The sequence below is a fragment of the Idiotropiscis lumnitzeri genome, chromosome 10 (assembly GCF_059441095.1).
Source record: "Idiotropiscis lumnitzeri isolate Australia: NSW breed Sydney's pygmy pipehorse chromosome 10, RoL_Ilum_1.0, whole genome shotgun sequence".
Taxonomy (NCBI): Eukaryota; Metazoa; Chordata; class Actinopteri; order Syngnathiformes; family Syngnathidae; genus Idiotropiscis; species Idiotropiscis lumnitzeri.
The window spans coordinates 11,057,699-11,079,922 of record NC_142400.1 but is presented as its reverse complement, the minus strand read 5'-3'; the positions used below and the strand labels follow the sequence as shown (position 1 = coordinate 11,079,922).

At 39.5% G+C, this 22,224-nt stretch overlaps 3 protein-coding genes across 4 annotated transcripts; 2 read left to right on the top strand and 1 right to left on the bottom strand.

The window, feature by feature from the left end:
• Positions 1-2,082: 2,082 nt before the first annotated feature.
• LOC148329161 (trypsin-3-like) lies at positions 2,083-6,115 on the bottom strand. Its single transcript, XM_088306124.1, has 5 exons — positions 6,041-6,115; positions 3,313-3,472; positions 2,968-3,230; positions 2,437-2,573; positions 2,083-2,342 (listed from the first exon to the last, which is right to left on the bottom strand). Exons 1-5 carry the CDS (start codon positions 6,087-6,089, stop codon positions 2,193-2,195), a joined length of 759 nt encoding a protein of 252 aa, XP_088162250.1. The 5' UTR covers positions 6,090-6,115; the 3' UTR covers positions 2,083-2,192.
• An 8,022-nt stretch (positions 6,116-14,137) lies between these two features.
• LOC148329160 (chemerin-like receptor 1) lies at positions 14,138-18,950 on the top strand. Of its 2 annotated transcripts, XM_088307483.1 has the most exons (4): positions 14,138-14,290; positions 15,688-16,829; positions 17,971-18,011; positions 18,863-18,950. In XM_088307483.1, the coding sequence occupies exons 2-3, from the start codon at positions 15,699-15,701 to the stop codon at positions 17,971-17,973; spliced, it is 1,134 nt and encodes a 377-aa protein (XP_088163609.1). In that variant the 5' UTR covers positions 14,138-14,290; positions 15,688-15,698; the 3' UTR covers positions 17,974-18,011; positions 18,863-18,950. The 2 variants fall into 2 exon arrangements, with proteins under 2 accessions (XP_088163609.1, XP_088163608.1); XM_088307482.1 differs by lacking the exons at positions 17,971-18,011; positions 18,863-18,950 and having other exon boundaries at positions 15,688-17,938.
• Positions 18,951-19,635: 685 nt separating this feature from the next.
• LOC148329159 (chemerin-like receptor 1) lies at positions 19,636-22,185 on the top strand. The gene is made up of 2 exons (XM_088307484.1): positions 19,636-19,665; positions 20,866-22,185. The coding sequence occupies exon 2, from the start codon at positions 20,877-20,879 to the stop codon at positions 21,963-21,965; it is 1,089 nt and encodes a 362-aa protein (XP_088163610.1). The 5' UTR covers positions 19,636-19,665; positions 20,866-20,876; the 3' UTR covers positions 21,966-22,185.
• Positions 22,186-22,224: the final 39 nt, after the last annotated feature.

The window sequence follows — 22,224 nt, the reverse complement described above, 5'->3', positions numbered from 1 at the left end:
AAGAAAAGCTGTGATATGTTACTTAACTGTGTTTCCCAACCTCGATTGAACCAAAGCACATATTTTTTACTCTAAAACAAAATCTCAAATCACATTAAACAAAAATTATGACGATCTTGTTTCACTTTCCACACATCACAAATTGACTTCTGGGTTTGTGTAGTTCGCCACACAGCTATTATTATTATTATTATATTATTATTGACTGTCAACATTCATTGTCAATTGTATGGTCTATCACAGAGGTATTCAATTAAAAGTCACAGAGGTCCACGACGAAAATTTCTTCCAATTAAAAGGTCCGAACCAAAGTCCAACTTCCCGAAATGTCGAGCCTATGTTCACATTTTTATATAGTTTTAATATTTAGTCATTTTCAACAGAGCACACTTATATACTAAATATTTAGCAATGTTCCCATTAAACACCTTTGCCAGTCAAACAAATATAAGGCGTTTATTTCACATTCAAGAAAATGTGGCTCCAGGAATTTAAGGGTGCCACTTCCAGAAAAAAAAACTGTAAAATATCTCCTGCAGAAATATATCAAGTGCTAAGCATTGAGTTAACATCTTTTACCTTTTTTTTTTTAAATCAAAGAGTTATCAGCCTAAAAAAAACGGAAAGCCTAATTATCCAAGTAAACCAGGTCAACATGTTCAGTACACAATCAATAAAATGGCTGTCCTCATGAAAAACTAATTCAAAATGAGCGTTGACACCACTTTTTCTTTTGAATATTTTTTTAACTTCGCTTAATGAGAAAAATGAATTTGTGACTGCCCTGCCAGTGACTTAAATCTGGGTTGGAACGGAGTCAGGGCCATTGGGATTTGGTAAATTATTTCACACATCTGGGCTTTGTGTTTTCCTTTAAATAATGTTTGTGCAACCACATTTAAGCACTCCTTCACAACTTCCCCATCACTTGAACGTTTTTTTATGTTTCCCCAAAATCCATGATACTTTTACTGAATATTCGTTTGCATGCCGCTGGGATGTACTAGAATAGCAGCGCCAACGTTTGCGAATGCGCCCTGAAAAAAATTCATCACAGATTGGCCATGGGTCCGGTCCGAACCATGACCGCGGTCCGCCATTTGGTGATGCCTGGTCTATCATCTTGTGGGAGCACATTTAATTGTTCTGCTTGTCATTGTTCGTCGCTAGCATAGATAAACAAAGATACATTATTTGTTGTACATGATGATTTTCAGACCAATTAAGTACAAATGAATAATTTCCCCCAGCACAATTGAGCTTCTCTCACAGCACAACAATGTACCATGGAACATTAATAAGGAATCACTGCAATAGAATTGCTTCACCTGGCATTGATTACCGAACCTATTGGCAGGGTTTTGACAGGTGATTCTGTCGACAAGGCTTCGAAACCAAAGATGAAATCTTTGCGTTGTCAATATTGTGCCAAATGACAACCACACAAATCATCTTCAAGCGCTACTTCACTGGCTCAAGACTTTAAGTTACATGTACTGTAAATAACCAACTACATTTTTTTTGTTTGTTTCCCCTGCATTTAAGTTCACACATAACCACTAAAACATGACCTTCCAATTGCACTTTAATGCTGAGCAAAGCCGACTAAATACTACATTTGGAACTAAACTCTCCATTCAGTGATTATGGAGAACAGCCAGAGTGCGTGCATGCTTTGCAATTTTAAAGCCGCATAGGCAGCGTCGCAGTATTTTTCGCTCTAGTGATTTACTGTTGTCTTGACGGTAAATGTTATGTTAGTACATTTGTATTCCGCTACGGATTTTTGTACATGGCCGGTTTGTGGGCATTTTATTAAAAAAAAAAAACTAAAACAAAAAAAACACAGTTTGTGATGTTAAATAATTTGGAAAATATTGCGGATTGCTACTTACTTAAGTCAGAGTAATGCTTACCAACATCATAAATAGTGGCACTGGCACACTAATGAAACCCTTATAACATGACCAAAACACTTGTCAGTCAATTTTGATTGCACGCATTTAAAAAAAGGAAAGAAAAGAAAAGAAAAAGAGAACACACAGTCTTTACTAGTGTGGGAAAAAGTGACAGAAATGCATATGCTTTCACATGATTTATTTTTAGTCTCTTTTTGCACCCACACGCTGTGTGTTGCCATACTGATAGGCCACAAGGACACTTTACAATGTTCTCACATCATTCTTCCAAGTCTAGCCTGTTATCATTGTCTTCTTGATCCATGTGACGTAATTGCAAACTTTAGTGTAAACTCCAGGCTTGTTTCTCAGCGCGCAGCCTTTTCCCCACGACACAACACCTTGGAGCACGCCGTCACACGTCATTGGGCCCCCGGAGTCTCCCTGTGAATGAAAGCGCAAACAAAGAAACAAATTATGGCAGTTGGGTGCGTTTTCAAGAGGCAGAACACACTGTTCGATGACATCCTCAAATGACCTGGCAGGAGTCTTTGCCTCCCTCCAGATAACCGGCGCAGATCATGTTGTCAGTGATTTGGAAAGGATATGCATTAAAGCATGCATCGTCACTCAGGAGAGGGACATCCAGGCAGTGCAACGTATGAGGAAACCTTGCTAAATAAAGATGAGAGAGGATTTAGCATGTGCAGAGGGAAAATAGGCTTTTACAGTATGGTGATTTATTTATTTATTTTTTCAAACAAATGAAGTGAGGAAGCTGATTCTTAGTAGGCTATTATTTACCGGTATTTCCTTATTTTTCGGAGAAATAATTACCGTGACATTATGAGTGTCATTAACAATTAATCATAGCATAATAGATATATCTAAAGTCTGTATCTCACAGTTTCGAAAATGTTGGTAATTCCTGGCGCCTCTATTTAACTCACTGAGCTATCCTAGCAGGCATGCAGACGTCTAGCATGATGTCACACAAAATAACAAAGTTTTTAGAAGAAGCTGTTTTTCCACAAAGTATTGATTACATGACTTTGGTCACATGACTCACAGCCTTCATCACTGGGGCGGATACTCCCCCAACCAGAGACATGGCACATGGTCCCATCGGTGGCACATTTAGAAGGGAGCGTCACGGGGCGCACGTGGCTGTTCAGAGAGGCGGCTCGACTCAGCTTGATGAGCATGATGTCGCTGTCCTGTGTGCGGGAGTTGTAGTCTGGGTGGCGAATGAATTTCGCAGACATGATGTGCTGTTCAGGGCCCTCGGGTTCCCAGATGTCATGCTCACCCAGGCGTAGCTCTACATTGGATCTCGATGAGGCATTTTAAGGTTAGTGAACACTCCTGTGTGGAGGCTCATGATTTAAAAAGTCATGGTGATCGTCTTTCTCACTTTGTTCTGCAGTGGGCAGCAGAGAGCACCCACTCTGGTGACAGGAGAACCCCTCCACAGAAGTTGTATCCCGTGAAGAGAGACACTTGGTAGGGCACTGAGTTTCTGGGACACTCGTAGCCGCCGACTATCCTGTCGTCATCCCTCAGGGCAGCTGCAACTAGAATGTAGAAAAACCATCATAATGAACATATCATTGCATGTTCCCATGTTCGACTGCCAGGATTCTGTGACCCCAAAAAAAAAAAAAATCAGACCAATATAAAGTATTTAAAAACGGTTTTCCACAATTTGCGTGACCTTTAACCTGTACACTGTAAAAAATAAAATACAAAAACTAAATAATCGGGCTGCACAAATGTGTACATTCTCTTAAACTGGGATGTAACTGTGTTTGGAATTATTCAATCAAATTCAAATTTCAAATAAATGGCAGTCAACACACCTGTTACCTTTTAAAGTCCCTTGATTAAGCAAAAATCAAATACAGAAACTCTAGTAGGCTTTTTTTTTTTCTCCAGAAGCCTGAATATTTTGTGCAAACAATGACTGCTATTTGAAACTGTTCAAATTTCGTTGACCTTGTCTAAGGCCCCAGCTCTGGCTTTGGAAAAATAGCACCAAAGCAAATAAACATATTGGATTTATGGCCCAAAATTTAAATTTTGGTTATTGGACCAGAACACTTTTTCCTCCGTCTTTTGTGATTTTGATAAAATGGTTGTCTGTCGCTTGTAGGTGCCCTGTGAATGTTCAACGACCTGCAGTGTTATCTTCCTTTTGTGCAAAGTCAGCCGGGATATCGGCTACTGCTCTCCGCGGCACTGAGCACGAAAAGCCGTGTCGAAAACGGATGAATGGATATTTAAATGATCTCATTGTCGTTTTGATGTCAGTTAGATCTCTTGTATTATAGACATGGCCACCGCCAGAAGTTTCCTCGCTGAGGACCAGTTCCTGTACTCCATCTGTTCACACATCTCAACCGATTTCGATGACATGTGGCCACAACTTCTGCTTGGCGTGCGTCAGCATGCACTGGAGGAGCAAAAAGTAATGGCTGTGCCCGATGCGCAACAACAAGTTTACCAAAGGACACACTCTAAATGTCAACACTGATTTCAAGGAAATTTCTGGTATCGCTTGAACCAAATGGGGTAGCATGCGACAAATGCCTCTTTTAAGATCTTATTGAAGCACACACCTGCATCGACAGCAGAATGACCCTGCTTTAATAAATTACCAGCTGACGCTTCCCTTGACGATTCTGTCAAGGTGCATGTGCAAGATTTACGGTTCTTTCTGCATGACCCGTCTTTCCAAATGGAGAAAATGATGAAGGAGTGACAGAAAAAAAAACTGGAGGTGACAGAATATGTAGAGCAGGGGTGGGCAAACTTTTTGATTGGTGGGCCACAATGGGTTCTAAAATATGACAGAGGGGCCGGACCAGTAGCAGATGGCTGGAGTGTTTTGCGAACCTCACCTCATCGGAGAAAATAAAATACATTAAATTTTAATTGAAAATGAACAAACGCATTAAAACAAAATATCTGTCTTTGACACACCACAGTATTTAAAAAAATAAAACATTAACAGGGTTTTTTCATTTTATTTTTTTTCAAGTTCGGCGGGCCGGATTAAAACGTTTAATGAGCCGCATGTGGCCCCCGGGCCGTAGTTTACCCACGCCTGATGTAGAGTATAAACAAAAGGACAACAAGGATGGAAGCAAAAAAATGTAATCGCATTTTTGATATTTAAGTAGACTCCATTCAGATCCGCCAGCCAGGTCAGATCATTTAAGAGAAGCAAAAAAAAACAGTTGGCTGACAGGCTTAAATGTTGCCCACAGATTTGAACGAGGGACGAGATCACCTCCGGAAAAACCTTCCTCTTTTACTGGCCGCACGTTAACTAAGACAATTTTCCCATTTTTAATCCGTTGCCATGTTTGCCGAGTACTTAAATGAAGCTCTTCTGACGCCCACTTTCTCTTTGCCGCCTGAAATCAACTTGTCGATTTTGGCATCTATTTATACTGTGATCGGCATTATTGTTTTAATTTCTTTAAAACTGGGCGACCTTTGAAATCTTCTGTAAATCCACACGTTCAGTGCAAGATACGTAAAATTTTGGACACGCCCAAAAACTTTCCATCAATTAGCTACTTTTTATAAATCTAAATGCATAGTTCAGTTTTTGAATGGATTTTTTTCTTTTTTATTCAATACCAGAAAAAAATCCCCAACCATCTGGATTTATGTGAAAAAAGTATTTTCACGGTTTTTGGACGGCTCAGTTCAATTTTACTGGCCACACCCGGGCCTGATTAATGCCAGATTTGTTGAATCAAGAAATGACTTCTGTCGATAAATCACTGCTTTTGCAACGTATAAATGGGCACCATGTCTTTTGCAATGTTCAACTTGAAAACTCCATGACTGCCCTCCACCCTCCTTTCTATGCAAAAAATGATTCTGCTCATGCTGTCTTCTTGAAAGAATGAAACCTCTTGAAATACAGTCAGAAGAGGAGTTGTAAAAGTCGCTTTTTGTTGCAAGCAAATTGCTGAGTTGACAACACTGACTCTGCTTTTATAAACTAGCTGTAGGTTCACTGCCATGTTGTTCGTGAAGTGGCTAAAAAGTGGCTAAAAAGGTACGCAAATGTTTTTTTAATCAGCCTGAGAGATCAAATCAAAATAATGAACTTATTTTTACTCTACCTGCACTTCCACACAGAGCAAGGAGAACCAACAGCTTCGTTCCCTTCATCCCCGAGTCCAGCAGGTAATGTGATCGCAAGCTTCTACGCTCAGCAATATCAGTGCCCTTATCGCCTTGTTTTCAAGGTCTTTTTTCGTCACACTAGACATCTGCTCCATTACCCATAAATCGTTGATGTTTACTGTACAGTGCAAAAAAACAAATAAATAAATTGTATTTTTAAATGCTATAACAATTTGGAAGTCATATACCCACAATAAAAATTTGTTGAAAAAAAAAAAAAAACAATATTCATACTCATATTCATAGATTAGCTTCACCAAAAGAACTTTAAAGTTTTGGAGCAAGCAAAAAAGAGCCGAGACCTAAATCCTTTATGGAGTCTGTGGGAGGACCTGAATCAGGCTGTGCACATCCTCAGAATGTTTTTGCGCGGAAGAGTGCTGCCAAGTCATGCTGACACACTCTTAACCAAAATGGGAAAATAAATCAAAACTTTATGTAACATTATTATTAGTATTTTAAAGTTTTGAAATATTCAACAGTGAGGTTTTATAACAGAAATGTGTTCACTTTCTTTATGAACATTGTATTATATTTAGAGATTCAAATCGAATTTGGGCTATTTTTTTCCAGGCATGTGTTTGTTTGCTTGTTTCAGTAATGTTTAAACGCATTAAGTCGACGGGAAATTTGGGGCTATAGTGCGATGCATAATCTTCTTAACGTCACATTCCATATTGCTAAATTAAAATGTGAGTCACCACTATGTTATGATTCAATAATTCAGTTTAGTTTGTGGTTATTACATCAAAAATACAAATTCATTGTGTGGTTTCTTTGTGAGTCAGAGTGGCTTACTCACGTATGAACATATAGGCGGTAATCAACAACAGACAGGAACACAGCTAAATGGGAGCGTGCGTCGAACTGAACCCTGTGATTATACACTTAAGGCTAAAATACAACGCATTCCCTTCTAGCACAGGCAGGTTCTACCTCAGTTTTCAAACAACATCCATCTCCATCTTGCCACTGGTGGCTTGTGTTTTTTTTATTTTTTTTACTTTAAATAAAGCAGACAGTATTTATTAGCCCCACCCTGTTGAGTAATTCCTTGAAACAACTACTGCACTACTACTGTAGTACCCTCAAACCTCATTATTCAAGGTTAATTTTTTATCATTTTAAATATCCATCCATCCATTATCTTAACTGCTTCTCCTCACAAAGGTCGCGGGGGGGTTGCTGAAGCCTATCCCAGCTGTCATCGGACAGTAGGCGGGGTACACCCTGAACTGGTTGCCAGCCAATCACAGGGCTTATACTCACACCTAGGTCCAATTTAGAGTGTCCGATCAACCTGCCATAAAACCGGAGTACCCACAGAAAATCCTCGCAGGCACGGGGAGAACATGCAAACTCCACACAGGGAGGCTAAGTTGTATTGTATTGTGTATATTTATCCTTTTTTTTTTTTTCATTTTAATTTGGTGGGGATATACACCTCTACGAAGCTTTTGCAAAATTAACTTTAAAAATGCAAGAAGAACAATAAATACCTAGTGGCAGAATTTGAAAAGAACAATCTCTACAAGACCAGCAGCGGAAGATTATGATGGAACGTTGGCCAATAACTATGTTAAAGTTTTCGTTTTTATGCTAAAATTGCCTTAACTTACACAGCTTCTGAACGCAGCTGTTTACTGTACGCTTCTCTGGCTCGACTCTGACTAACTGAACGGCACATTTCAATCACCCTGAATTTCCGAAAATGTGGAAGAGACTAGCGAGATACAACGTGTGATCACGGCCAATCAATTCATGGGATGAATCCTCTCGTGCACTTTCTCCAAATTCGATTTGACCAGGATATAATTTTACTCAGTTGCTTTTTACTTTTTAAATTGGGATTAATGATACCACAAAAGCAAGATATTGTCAATATTAAAGATTTCTCATGAATTTGTTTTAAAAAAAAAAAAAAATCACCCACATGTGGATTGACTGATTTGCAAAAACATGCGAAATTTACCAAATTGTGACATAGGAGGCGGAAGCAATGTGCAAAATAATGGTGGCTCACCAACCAATCCAGTATATATGCAACCGACTTCCGCATTAGACCAGCCTTTCCTCTTTGCCTCGGTGAAAGGGCACGTTGACATAGCACCCGTGGGAAATTCAAACTTCAACAACATATTTTTTTTTAACACCTCACCATAGAGCCACAAAAGATCACAATAGCTGATCTTTAGCAACCTGCTATTTTGTTTCATATTATTTGTTCAATCATAAACAAAAGAGCCATGCAGCAACCTGATTTTGAGTTGCATTCCGAAAATATATCAACTTGACGCAACATGAGCGATCTAAAACACTGATTTTGTTTTTATATTTGTAAACCACTGTCGGTGTATAGGCAACACATTTATTTTAGTTTGTCTTCAAACGATCATCGTCATCACTGCGTTTTTCTTGCTTGTCATTGCATATGCGGGAAGTTAACGATGACGTTTTCCGGGTTTGGTCACGTGACATTCCGCAAGAAGATTACTCTACTCCTTCTACTTCTACTAAAGTTTTTTTAGCATTCCATTTCTTTTGTGATGATAATGTTTCTTGATTGAAAAATCATTACAAATCATTTGTTATTCTTTTTCCGTCATTGTCCATCAGAGTGATTCTATTTTGGATCCACCTGTGGCTGGCAAAGGCCATCGAGCTTGCCCAATTGACCAACACGGTGTGAAAACGGGGACAGAAAGACACACAAATGATTATGAAAAGTCTGTATACAATCTTTCCTCAAATCGTGGCCATGTCTCTTGTAGACACGGTACCCCAATTTGCCCTGCGGTGATAAACAGGACTGATAAACATCTCTTCATCTCCATTACAAAATATGCTACTAATTGTCTTCGTTTTAGTTCATAGTTGCTATTGTTCTCACACGGACTGCTGACCCCATTTGAATTTCCTGCACAGTATAAGAAAGCTTCAGAAAGCATGCTCTATAAAAGAAATAACGACAATGTTCTGTATAGAAAAATGGATCTTATGCTACCAGAGTGTAAACTCAAATAAATAGATTATTTGTAAAAATAAAAAATGAAAACTCAGTCACGCAAGTGCTAGGATTTTTTTTTAGAAGTTTTTTTTTAACTTTCTCTGTGTCACATGTGACACCCAGATGCCTGTTTATTGACACATCTGCAGAGCAGAATTTATTAAACCCTATCAATAAAAAGCAAAAAAAATAAGTTTCAGAAGTTGATCCGAACTCATCAATAAACGTGATAATTGCAATAGGTCCGAATGTTAATTTTAGTATCGTTGACCTTGCAACGAATGGGGAATTGTGTTTATTTGACCATCTGGTGCCCCTTGTTTAACCAGTTCCGGTTCCCCTCGTCTCATTCAACTGTGCCTCCAAATAAACGTTTCTCGAGAAAGGAAGGACTGTATGACTTGTGCATTACCAGGTTTCTTTTCTGCCAGACGGAGCCAAGGTTGATTATTCATATCCCTCTGGTCTGCTGGAAGGCACCAAACGTTGTGGTGGAAAGTATAAGGACCAAAGTAAGGAAGTGGTTTTGGTTGTTGAGGCTCAGCTTTTTTTTCCCCCTTGTGTGCGGTATATTTTGCGAAAAAAAAAAAAAAAAAGAGCACATCAATGAGGCATAATGGGACCAAGCACAGTTGGCACTCATTTTGACTTGAAAAAACAAAATCCCCGACCTTTCCACACTCGAGGAGACAAAGATGTGATTCCCAGTCAGCACCGCAACAAGACCAACAAACTTTTGAGAGTTCAGCTTACTGCAGATCCCCACTATTTGTGTTTTTATGACACTGCCGCAACTGGAATCCACAAGTTCCATCGCCATCGTTTCACTCAGCCCCCAAAAGAAAAAACGTTAGGAGCTTCACTGTTTTGCACAGCATAGCTATGATAAGTACCGGGTGAATTACAGTACAGCGACTGTGGAAACGGCACTATGTTATTAGCGCTCCACTCCACCACACACAAAGACATGCAGACAGTAGCGTGCGTACATTGTTCTTTTGAATTTTGGGTTATTCCCCCATTCCCCCAAATCGTGTATAATGAATAATAAAGCCACATACTCCAACTGCGTATATCATCCTCCTCTGGCATTCTCCTTAAACCTCCACTGGTTTCTTTTACACACCCAAATTGGTATTTGTGTGGCGTACGCATAATTGCACGTTTGGTTGGTAAATCAAGAACTCTGGCAAAGCCCTGCGCTCAGAAGGCTTGCCTCAAACTATAGCTTTGGGATGACTATTAATATCCCCGACAGACACCAGCGCAACTCCGCATCTTTTGCTTCTGTGAAAAGACTGCGTAGCAAAATGTTTTGAGGGATACATTTTTGCTCAGATATGAAAGCTGGCATTTGTCATGCGCGTTCAATCTAATTTCAACAAAGTAGTCAGCGTGTCTAGACTTAAGCTCGAGCAGGCGCAGTCGTTCGGAGGAGGTTGCTGATGTGGATTTGTGGGTCGAGGTGCAGGCATATGGGGAAGTGTTGGTTATTGATGTGTTTGAGATAAAATAGTTGGTGATGAGTCCTCCCACGCGCTCCGAAAAGGGCGTTGTTCAAACTCAAGCTGAGCGTGAGCGCGTGGAAATGGACACAAGCCCTGAGTCGTGTTCCCCCCCTCTTCCCATTATTCCTCCCCCTCACATCTGGACTATTGGCAGGGATCAGTTCCTGTGTGGTTGTGTTTGTATATGAGCGGGGGACATGGTTTTGGGGTTGGGCAGGTCTTGGTCGCTTACTATGCAGTTCTGATTGTCTCACCATTTTTGAGCGTCATTGTGTTTTACCACTTGAATATGTGGAATAAAGAAATTTGCAATCATTATGAATCGTAAAGTTAAATTCACCTGAAATCGTACGGTTTGAAATTAAAAAAAAATAAAAAAAATTGGAGTTTGAACTGTAAGTTCACTGCATCATACAACACTTTTTCTGAACGTTTTGTGGCATGACAAGGCCTCAGAATGTCACGTCAGGAAACCGAAGTTTAGTCCATCATTTACGTGCATGCGTATTGCTTTTTTTTATCGGCTTTTTGTTCTTTTTAGCAACTCTTTTTCCAAAAGCTCCGCACCATAGTGCAAAATAAAACGTCAGAATATCGCAAAAGTTAACATACCTCCCGACATCTCAGTTCAGAAATCATCAAATGACTCTGTGCATGCGTTTAGCTTTTTCTTTGACTTATTTTTGAAGCATATGCGCTGTTGCGCAAGATAAGGCTTCAGAACATCGCACAATTTCTCGGCCAGCACATGTCAGGAGGGCGTCAATAATTCTGCATGTGTGTTGTGTATTTTCTTTTGATTTTGTGACTGTGATTTATTAATACTAAGAGCCAGCTGGGACCATTAATGTTAAGAAGAGCACAACATGAGAAGAGAAGAACAGAAGACCACAGGAAGTTCCATTGTCTTGTAGCAGGTGGTCACAAAGTTCTTTTCGTGATTATTATATTTTTAAAGTGATCCACTTGAAGACGTGAGGTTTAACTCTGTGGAAAATTAACATTGTTGACCAATTTAGGATAAAACCGTTTTGCTCATTAGTATTCCCTCATGGTAAAATAATTGAAGATGGGCTTGCAGAGTAAACGTCTGATTACTTCCATGGTTTGACATTGGCAATGCCGCCGATGTTTTTTTTTTCACCATCACATAGCTGAAGCACAGTCATGACGGAAACGGAGCATTTCACATGTTTTGCAACATTCCTCTCAAGACTAAAAAAAAAAAAAAAGTTCAACCATCAACCCAATATCATGTCAAAACCGATGTGTGGCAAGCTGGGCTGCAAAAAAACCAAGAAGACTAACCATGCGGGCGGAAGTGTGACCACAGGGTTAAACTGAGATGCTGACTGAAAGGTATAGAGCTATACTTGAGGGACACCAGCAAGAGATTGATTTTCACTCTCTCCGGGCCAACACTCCCACTCCGTTCCATGCATTCCGCTTGCTCGTGTTATTGTATACGTTCATCCCATCCTGTTGATGAAGCGCTTATGTTTTAATCGGGCCGCATGGCGCTTGAAATGTGTTTCGCATTTATGACACCGCATTGAAACACCCAATTGGAAAAGCTGCGTGACCTTTCAGCTAGTTGTCAGAAAGAATTACTGTGTGATTTAAAAATAAATTAGGTCAAAGCTAATCTCTTTATTTTTAAACTCTTTTAATGATTTTTTTTTAAGGACTGTATTTTTGAGGCCACGCAGATGTACGGCATACCAGTGTAGTATCTGGTTTGGTGGATTGCATGGTTTGCGGATAACAGTTTGGATACTGCCCATCTGGAGATTCCAACTTGCGTCTTTTTGGACATGGCCTTTGACTGCCAAATGTTTCAGGAATGTTTGGTTTTGTGAAAAAGACAAAAGCATTCTCAAGTGACCAGAAACATGCTGACCTGTTCTCTGAAAACCTTTTTTGGATTTTACTCCGTAAACGCTTTACCGCTGGGTATAATTCTCTCTCGGGGATCTACTTCTCAGTTTGCCTGTTCATTGGTTGATTTGTTCATTCATCTATACCGCACTTTCTTTGAACGGCTATCGCTCCAGCCATTCGTACATCTTTACTTCCCGCCATTCATCCTTGAGCGCATGCCTCCTCTGTCCAAACATCCATTGGCTTAACTATCTATCTATCGATCCATCCATCCATCCTGGATGTCCAATACTTTGAAGACAGCGGCACGATTGCCGACCGGTTAGCACAATGGTACTCACGGTGAGGGGTTTCCCCCGGGTACTCCGTTTTCCTCCCACATTCCAAAAACATGCATGGTAGGTGGATTTAACACTCTAAATCCGCCATGTGCAACCTACGGACCGGGGACCACATGTGGCTCATTAAACTTTTTAATCCGGCCCGCCAAATTTGAATAAACCTTGTTAATGTTTTATTTTCTAAATACAGTGGTGCGTCAAAGACAAATTTTGTTGTAATGCTTTTGTTCACTTTCATTTAAAATTAAATGTTTTTTTTTTTTTTTCGGATGAGGTGAGGTTACCAAAACACTCCATCCATCTGCTCCTGGTCCGGCCCCTGTGTCAAATTTTAGAACCCATTGCAGCCCGCCAATCAAAAAGTTTGCCCAGCCCTGCTCTAAATTGTCCCTAGGTAAGAGTGTAAGCGCGGATGGTTGTTTGTCTATGTGTGCCTTGGAATTGGTTGTCAACCAGTTCAGGGTATACCCCGCCTACAGCCCGAAGATAGCTGGGATAGGCTCCAGCATGGCCGTGACCCTCGTGAGGAGAAGCAGTTCAGATAATGGATGGATGGATGGATGTTTTAAAGACACAATTTTGTTCATCCACGCCTGTTTTACTTGGGCCCCATCAACGTCCAAAGTGGAGTGGACAGCTGTAACGATTATACGTATATTTTTTTCTCTCCCAACGAACAGCTTGGTAGCCGTAATTATTGACAGATGCTGCTGTGACTTTTCTTTTCTTTTTTTTCCCCACCAAATACACACCAAAAGGGTACATTACAAATATGTTACCTACATGCCCAGATGTCATTTCAAAGTCAGCGCTCAGCAATTAGAGTTAACCTCAAGCAAACTGAGCTCGGCCCACGATGAGAAAAACATGTCGTGATTGGTGCAAATGAAGAGACAGCAGCTTCTCACCCTCATAGGTTGTCATCTCAACATACCACAATTGATGATGTACTTTGATTGATTGTGATTGTGTTTTCACTTGTGGACTTTCCCAAAAGACGAATCCTTATATGTCTTCAAAAAAACCCAAACAATAAAAAAAAATAACAGACATGTTGCGACAAGGCTTCACTCCGTCCTCACATATTTGCGTGGGCGCGGGCGTATGTGCGCGTGTGTGTGTGTGTGTGTGTGCGCGCGCGTGCGTTTGTACGCGTGTGCGCGGGGGGGGGCGCGTGTGTGTTTTGCGTGTTTTATCTCCCATCCAATGTGGATAAAGTTGTGTTTACCTCCTTGCATATGGTTGATCTCGCCAAGACAGGAGCCGGGTGCACAAAAACACGACAAAAGAACGAAGGGGTGTATAAGTTGGGCTCGGTTTAGGGGCGCTTGTGGTCCCGCCTCGATGTGGCCGATGACGTCAGTCATTTTCATGAGACTGGGTCGAGAGGTTTGCAGCTTGCACGGAGCAGTCAGAGCTCTACTTCGGACACATTTACACCAGAAGAAGGTATTGTGTCTTGTTCTTTTTTTTTTTTTTTTTTTTTTAATATCTCTATATATTTGCTTCTAACGACAATCGACATCGATATTGGAACCTAGCACACTGTTTGTTGTTGTTGTTGTTGTTGTTGTTTTTTTTTTTTAAGGAAATTAAGAGGTAATTGGAATTTGCAGCTGGTGTGATTGCAACGCGTTAATTAAGCAGGCGCTCGTGCTGGCTCGTTAAGTCTTTTATTGGAAGTAGATTATTTTATGTGCACAACTTAGATGTCTGCCATTATGAATTACTATTTGTTTCCATGGACAAATGTTTTCCCCTCCAAAAGCAATGAATTATGTTGCGCATAGAAAGAAGTCATCATGGTGAAAAAAATAGAAAAAGGTTCTCTTGAAAAATTTGGCAATTAAATTAAAAATAATTATTGTGTAAATCTGTACACAAGAATGCAAAGTGTAAACAGTGGTAATACTGAAATATATTTTTATAACTTCTGCGTGAACTACTGAAAAAGTCAGTATTTGGAAACTAAAGTTGTGCAACAAATATTTAAAAAATCAGAGATGCTAGTTAACTTTTCTAGATGATTTGATTTTTTTTTTGCACAGATTCTTAAATCTGCATCGTTTAGAAGTCTCCTAAAAACGACCGTGTTTTCTAGCACATGAGGTTTTCATATTGATGGTAATAATAATAATAATAATAATATATGTATATAGTAACATATTTAGTAATATTTATGAATTTAGGGTTAGATTTGATAAAATTATCATTTTAACAAGTGAAACTCAAAAGTCTCAAACAAATTGAACACAACAAGCAGCCTTTGTATTTCTCTTTCGAGGACTGCGACATACAGTAATTATCATCATCATATGAATGAATACTAAATTTAAGGTAATATCATAAAATGTTTGTTTTGAAATTAATACTGTTAGTTTGTGATGGAATAAAGTCCACAAAATAGACTATTGTGGTGAATGTGTAATTATTTCTTGGGAACAAACAAAATATTTATACAAAGGCATTAAAGTGTTGATAGTTCTGATGGTTTTGATATGACAAAAATGTTACATTTCATTAATTTAGCAAAGGCTTTCTACATCTATTGCAATGTTTTTCTTGCAACATTATTCTCATAAAATGTAACCTGTTTCTTGGCGTTCACAAAATAACTAGACTTTTTTTCCACATTTTTACAACTTTTAATTTTACAACTGTGTTGTTAATACTAGATTTTTTTTTTGTAATGTTACGGCTATATTTTTCTAAAATGAAGACCTCTGTGTGTTATGACTTTGTATTTTCCTTGGGTAACTTTATTCTCCTAAAATTACAACTGTCTGTTTTTTTTTTGTTTTGTTTTTTTACGACTTGATAAAGGTTATTTGTTATTCCTGTTGCAGGTCTCAGGACAATGATGGACGTAATGGGCGCGACGCCTTACTATGATATAAACGTTTCTGATGCAAGCACGACAAACGGCACGTTCTACGATGACGAGTATGACTACAAGGACGACCACGCCGAGCTGAGGCAATCTCTCAACATAATGTCTCTCATTGTCTACTGCCTGGCTTTCGTCCTGGGCGTGTTGGGCAACGGCGTGGTGATCTGGGTAACTGGATTCAAGATGAAGAAAACAGTCAACACCGTTTGGTTCCTCAACCTGGCAGTGGCCGACTTCCTCTTCACGGCATTCCTTCCTTTAAGCGTGACTTACACCGCCATGGATTTCCACTGGCCCTTCGGCAAGTTCATGTGCAAGCTGAACAGCACCATGAGCTTCCTCAACATGTTCGCCAGTGTCTACATCCTGATGGTGATCAGCATTGACCGATGCGTGTCGGTGGTGTGGCCCGTGTGGGCTCAGAACTATCGTAGCGTGCAGAAGGCATCCTGTGTGAGTCTGGGTGTTTGGGTCTTGGCTCTGATCCTGAGCACTCCTTACTTCATCTTCAGGGACACTGGGCCGTCGTACAACAATGAAGATATCATCAACTGCTTCAATAACTTTGCCTTCTCTGATGATTATGTCACGCCACATGTGACCCAGCTGCGATACTTTCGCCATCAGGCCATGACCATGACTCGCTTCTTTCTTGGATTCGTCATCCCGTTCACTGTCATCGTGTCATGTTACGCCGTGATAATCCACCGGCTCCGTAGGAACCGTACCCTGGCCAGCCAGTCGAGTCGTCCCTTCAAGATAATCGCTGCCGTCATTGCCACTTTTTTCCTGTGCTGGGCTCCCTATCACATTCTAGCTCTGATTGAGTTGGTCAATCACATGGCTTATTATGAGAGTGAAATATTGGACCACGTCATCACTATCGGGGTCCCAATAGCTACCAGTCTAGCCTATCTTAACAGCTGCCTCAACCCGCTGCTCTACGTGTTCATGGGACAAGATTTCAAAGATAAAGTTCGTAAATCCATCCTGAAAGTCCTGGAGACTGCTTTCCAGGAAGAGATTTCCCGCTCGTACACCTATACAAACTCAATGGTCACCAGTCGAAGCAAAGAGAAGTCCCTTTCTGAAGCTGAGGTATAAATGTTAAATATTGTAATTGTACATAGCCATTGTAATTGTATATGACAAATAATCACTTGGCCTCAACTGCTACAAATTCACATCTACGATATTTACAATGTAATTACACTGACTGTTCAAAACATTGTAACCAAGCTGTGATGCATTTGTAGGCTATGAGTATTTTTGTATCATTCTAGCTATATGGTCACATCAAAAGTAGAAATGATGCAACTTTAAACTAACGAGGGATGTGTATAAAAGTTATTGAATTGAGAGTTAAGAATTGAATCAATGTGATGCAGTTGATTGTTGTTAAATCATGTTATGAATCAATCAAGACGACAACAAGAGGAGTTGCTGATTAAATCTCAACTAGTTTCCTACGTGAAGTCAAAAGAATGGAAAGTGAAGTTATATCACTGCAAACCTCGGCTGTGCCATCGACTCCTCCAGCTGTATTTGTAACAGGAGTTCAAAACATTCAGAGCGCTGATCCCATCTCAAATTAATCAATAGTCAATAGAAGGAATTTAGTCAAATGCCGATCGTACCTACTATGTAACTCTATTTGTCACATTTCCCCAAAGAGTAGCTAGCGTTGTTTGTGCACATTTTTGCATGAAATCAAACAATATTCAAATTGGTTTAAAGTGAAATTGGACCTAAAAACAAAATACGAATATGTATCACTGAAATATGCCGCCAAATGGCAAAAATCAAGGTAGAACAAATAAGTCAGGTCAACATATAACAATGTGGGGGCATGTCGGCTTAAACGATAATCATCATTGAAGATATTGTCTCCATGTAATATCGGATCATCTATAATACGGCGACGCAAACTCTTCGAAGAAACTGTTTACATGAACAAGAAAACCAAAAATAACTCCACATATTTTAACTGGACATAAATGCTTTTTACAGAACAGTATTATACAATACATTCATCCGGACATTTACTTTTTTATCCCCTCTAAGTAGTTAAGGACTCAACCAGTCATGGGTTGGGTATGGAAGCACATGACCTGTCTATGAAAGCTTAATTGTGATGTAAAAATTGTAAATGATAAATAAAGTATGTGTGTACAATAAAATTGTTCTTAAAGAATTCGTTCAGTGAAGCTGGTAACATCCATTCATGTGTTTTCTCTAGTGACCTCCAGTGGCGCAACAATACAGACTCTTTAAATCCATGTAAGTCTTTTTTTTTTTAAGTTCTGCCCTGATTTAAAAAAAAAAAAAAAAAGCTGCTTTTTGACTTTACCCTTTATACTATATGTACAATTAAGAAATGTGTGGCTCACTCACGAGATCCGTTTATGACACATTTCTAGTTTTTTTTTATGTGGTTGCCCTTTGTTTTGTTTTATATTTAACCAGCAAGGGGCACTGTTTTGCATTTCTCATAAAAATTTGAGGCACAGTGTCTGCAATACATTACATAGTCGAACATCTTGCTTTGATTCTCCTGCAAGTCAAGATCCCCATTTTCATGTTGCATGTCAAATTCTGAAAACCTGAATGTTACTTTATGTTTCTTTTATAGTGTCTGCTTTATGCAAACTCGTGTCGAATTTTGTCTCCAGATTCGACTTACTTTCATCGTCTTTTGATGTGCCGCATAAGAAGGTGACTTGTGTTCCCTTCATTTTGCGAGCGCTCCCATGATGCCTCGTGTTGCATCATAAAGTCTGCTCAGAATCCAACCAGTCAAACGTCTTAACAGAGTTGTTCCATTCCCGAAGATCGTATTTCCAGTCTGAATTTGCCAAGTTCAAGGCACCCAAAATTGAAGGTTTATCATGTGAATATTGTTATTGAGAAGCGGCCATGGTCTCCGTCAGGGTCATGTGCTTTGTGGCCTAATTCCCGTCTATTCCGGTCTGGTGTTGGCTGTGCTGGTTCTGCGATTTTTTTTAAATGTGTGCTTTGGCTTTTTCTTCTTCTGATCATCGTTCCTGGGTTTATTTTCTCGTGTTACACTTGAGCTTGTTTGAGTTTACTGTTATGGTTACCACTCGTTAAATGTTCCTATTTTTTCACAGAGACCCAACAAGAAATGCCACATTGGAGCTGTCCCCAAGACTCAGTATTTATCCAGTTGCACACAAACCCAACAAAGTGGGATATTGACACAACTGTGTGCAGGTCAACTTTGCCCTCATCATCCGCTTAAGACACCTCAATTGTTTGTCCACAGATTTTTGGAACTCTATTGTTCAACGGAACAGCAGCATCCATGCATGCCTCTTTAGTCAAAACTGAAATGTTCTCAAAATGGCATCTCTTACAGGCCATGAAAAAAGTGGCTACTATGTCTAAATGTCAGTCAGTATTAAATTGTGGGCAAAGTAGCCTTACGTTCTGCTCTGTTCCTTAATCAAGCCCACCGAACAGTTACATGAGTACCATGAGTACTGTAATGCGTCAATCAAATCATATTTCATTTATGTTTTAATTTATTTGACACAGTATAGAATCAGTTAATTGATTTATTGTAAATGCAATTGAAACACTGTATATAGACACGCACCTCATTCTGTCATTCTCTTTATTACGTCTTGAAAGATTGAGACATAATCTGAACAGTGATGAGATTTGACAGGCCTCAAATTCAAAAACATGGACACACAAAGGAAAGCTTACCGAGGAGGCAGGAGGTTTATTTGAAAATTTGAAAATGAGCTACTGCGTACACCAAGAAAAAGGCTTTTAAAGGTAAGTGCGTTTGAATTTTGAGTCACCCAAAGTGGGTTGTGCCATCACACCGGTTGCTTTATTAGAGCGACGGACTTGGGTAATTTCTCCTTTTGCCACATCTTCACCCCACTGGAGAGCTTTGAGAAAGGTACTGTACATATCTTATTATCAGAGTTTGTTATTTGGCCTGGGTGCATCACAATAGATTTGAATATTGTCAATAAGATCATTTATTTCGATACTTCAATTAAAAAATGAATCGATTGAATATATTATTTACTTATATGGATTCAACACCAAACACAAGAAAATACTTTACCGAATGCCACTCCAAACCTAATTTCTGTATTCCAAAAAAATATTTGAATGTTTTCATGTAAAAATGTGATTTATTGACACGATCTTAAAGAATCAACAAGTCTGTCATGTTCGAGCTATAATCGTCAATTTTTTTTTATGATAAAATCCATTAAAGTTCCATTATGTTTCACTCTTTAAATTGAAGTATTGAAATATATTAAGTTTTGCACCATATCCTACATTTACCTACGTGACAAAATTATTTTTGTTTGGTTGGTCATGATAAATCATCAGGGGCGACGCAGCAAAATATTCAATTTCACTTGGTCAGAAAAATATTCAACATCATTGTGTTTTTCATCAATCCATGCAAGTATATCATCTTTGATTTTTACTTAATAGGTGAAAGTCAATTTATGAGTAAATCATTATTTTAGTATTTAAACATTTGGGGGGACATTTTTGCTTCTTGTTGTGCTGTGATATTGGTTCCTTGGTTTATGATGGAGTGTTGTTCCTACAGAAATGACCTAACAGCAAATTAACTCAACTTTTGGGACAGTTTATTGCAGGCGTGGGCAAACTACGGCCCGGGGGCCACATGCGGGCCCCTTAAACGTTTTAATCCGGCCCGCCGAACTTGAAAAGAATTAAATGAATAAACGTTGTTAATGTTTTATTTTCTAAATACTGTGGTTTTTCAAAGACATAAATATTGTTGTAATGCTTGTGTTCACTTTAATTTAAAATTAAATGTATTTTTTTCTCCGATGAGGTGAGCTTACCAAAACACTCCATCCATCTGTTCCTGGTCGGGCCCCTCTGTCAAATTTTAGAAACCATTGTGGCCCGCCAATCAAAAGCTTTGCCCACCCCTGGTTTATTGATTAGTCAGTAGGAGTAACAACATGAGGAAGTCACCATTTTATTGTCAACAGAGGAACTTGCAGCATGTTGCATAATTACTTATTCTGTGAACAGTATCACTTTGAACTGTGATGGAGGGACATTTGGACTGAGAAAAAAAAATACATGTTTTTCTTTGCAGGTTTCAAGACAATGGAGGTCGTGACCCAATCGTTTTTTCCCATTAATGAAACCAATGTCAATGAAACGGACAACTTTTTAGACAATCTAAAAATTGCTCAGCTGAGGCATTCGCTCAACATCATGTCCATTGTCGTTTACTCCCTATCTTTTGTCTTGGGTGTGCTGGGCAATGGCGTGGTGATCTGGGTAACTGGATTCAAGATGAAGAAAACCGTTAACACCGTATGGTTCCTCAACCTCGCGGTGGCGGACTTTCTCTTCACAGCCTTTCTTCCTTTTAGCGTGACGTACACTGCTTTAGAATTCCACTGGCCCTTCGGGACGTTCATGTGCAAGCTAAATAGTGCCGTTAGCGCTCTCAATATGTTCGCCAGTGTTTATATCCTGATGATGATCAGCATTGATCGATGTGTGTCCGTGGTGTTGCCTATTTGGGCCCAGAACCACCGCAATGTCCGGAAGGCTTCCAGTTTGAGTCTGTGTGTTTGGGTGCTGGCTCTGATTCTAAGCACTCCATTCTTCATCTTCAGGGACACTGGGCCATCCTTCTTCAGCGAAGAAGTCATTAATTGCTTCAACAACTTTGTATTTTCTGATGAGTTCACACCGGAACTGAACCAACTCAGACTGTTTCGCCATCAGGCCATAACCGTGACACGATTCCTCCTGAGTTTTGCTATCCCCTTCACCGTCATTGTCTCCTGTTACGCTGCTATTATCCATCGCCTCAGAAAGAATCCCAACTTGGCAAGCCAGTCAAGTCGCACTTTTAAGATCATTGCCGCCGTTATTGTTGTTTTTTTCTTCTGCTGGGCTCCTTTTCACATCCTTGTTTTAATGGAGCTAACTAGTTTTAAGTATTCAAGTGCAGTGTTCCTAAATGTTATAACGCTTGGGCTTCCAATAGCCACGAGCTTGGCCTTCATCAACAGTTGTCTAAATCCACTGCTTTATGTGTGCATGGGACAAGATTTCAAAGATAAAGTTCGCAAATCCATGGTGAAAATACTGGAGCGTGCTTTCCAGGAAGAGGACACTCAAGCGGACTCAAAGACGGTTGAAACCAGTCAGGGCACTGAAAATAGTACGAAGGTCTGAGTTTCTCTAAAACACGGTGCAAACAAATAAAGAAGCATTACACTATAAATAATTACAACAAAAATGTCAATTGCTGACTAGTTTTTGCTGTCTACAATCTTGGTTCGGGTGTCTAAAGTTTGAAACATTTACAGAATGTATGTTAGCGGATATATTGTTCCTGCAAAGTTGTGTTAAGACCGCATCGCTAAATAACCAATTAAATTGCTCATGAAACAATCTTTCAAGAACGGTATCTCCACTTGTGTTTTTAATCAGA

Bases quoted from the DNA above. Each gene is read 5' to 3' on its own strand.
- LOC148329161 (XM_088306124.1), bottom strand. From the start codon at position 6,089: ATGAAGGGAACGAAGCTGTTGGTTCTCCTTGCTCTGTGTGGAAGTGCA. The intron at 3,231-3,312 runs GTGAGAAAGACG...TGCCTCATCGAG, and splicing joins GCTGCCCACTGCAGAACAAA to ATCCAATGTAGAGCTACGCC. The intron at 2,343-2,436 runs GTCATTTGAGGA...TTTCATTCACAG, and splicing joins GAGGCAAAGACTCCTGCCAG to GGAGACTCCGGGGGCCCAAT.
- LOC148329159 (XM_088307484.1), top strand. From the start codon at position 20,877: ATGGAGGTCGTGACCCAATCGTTTTTTCCCATTAATGAAACCAATGTC.
- LOC148329160 (XM_088307482.1), top strand. From the start codon at position 15,699: ATGATGGACGTAATGGGCGCGACGCCTTACTATGATATAAACGTTTCT.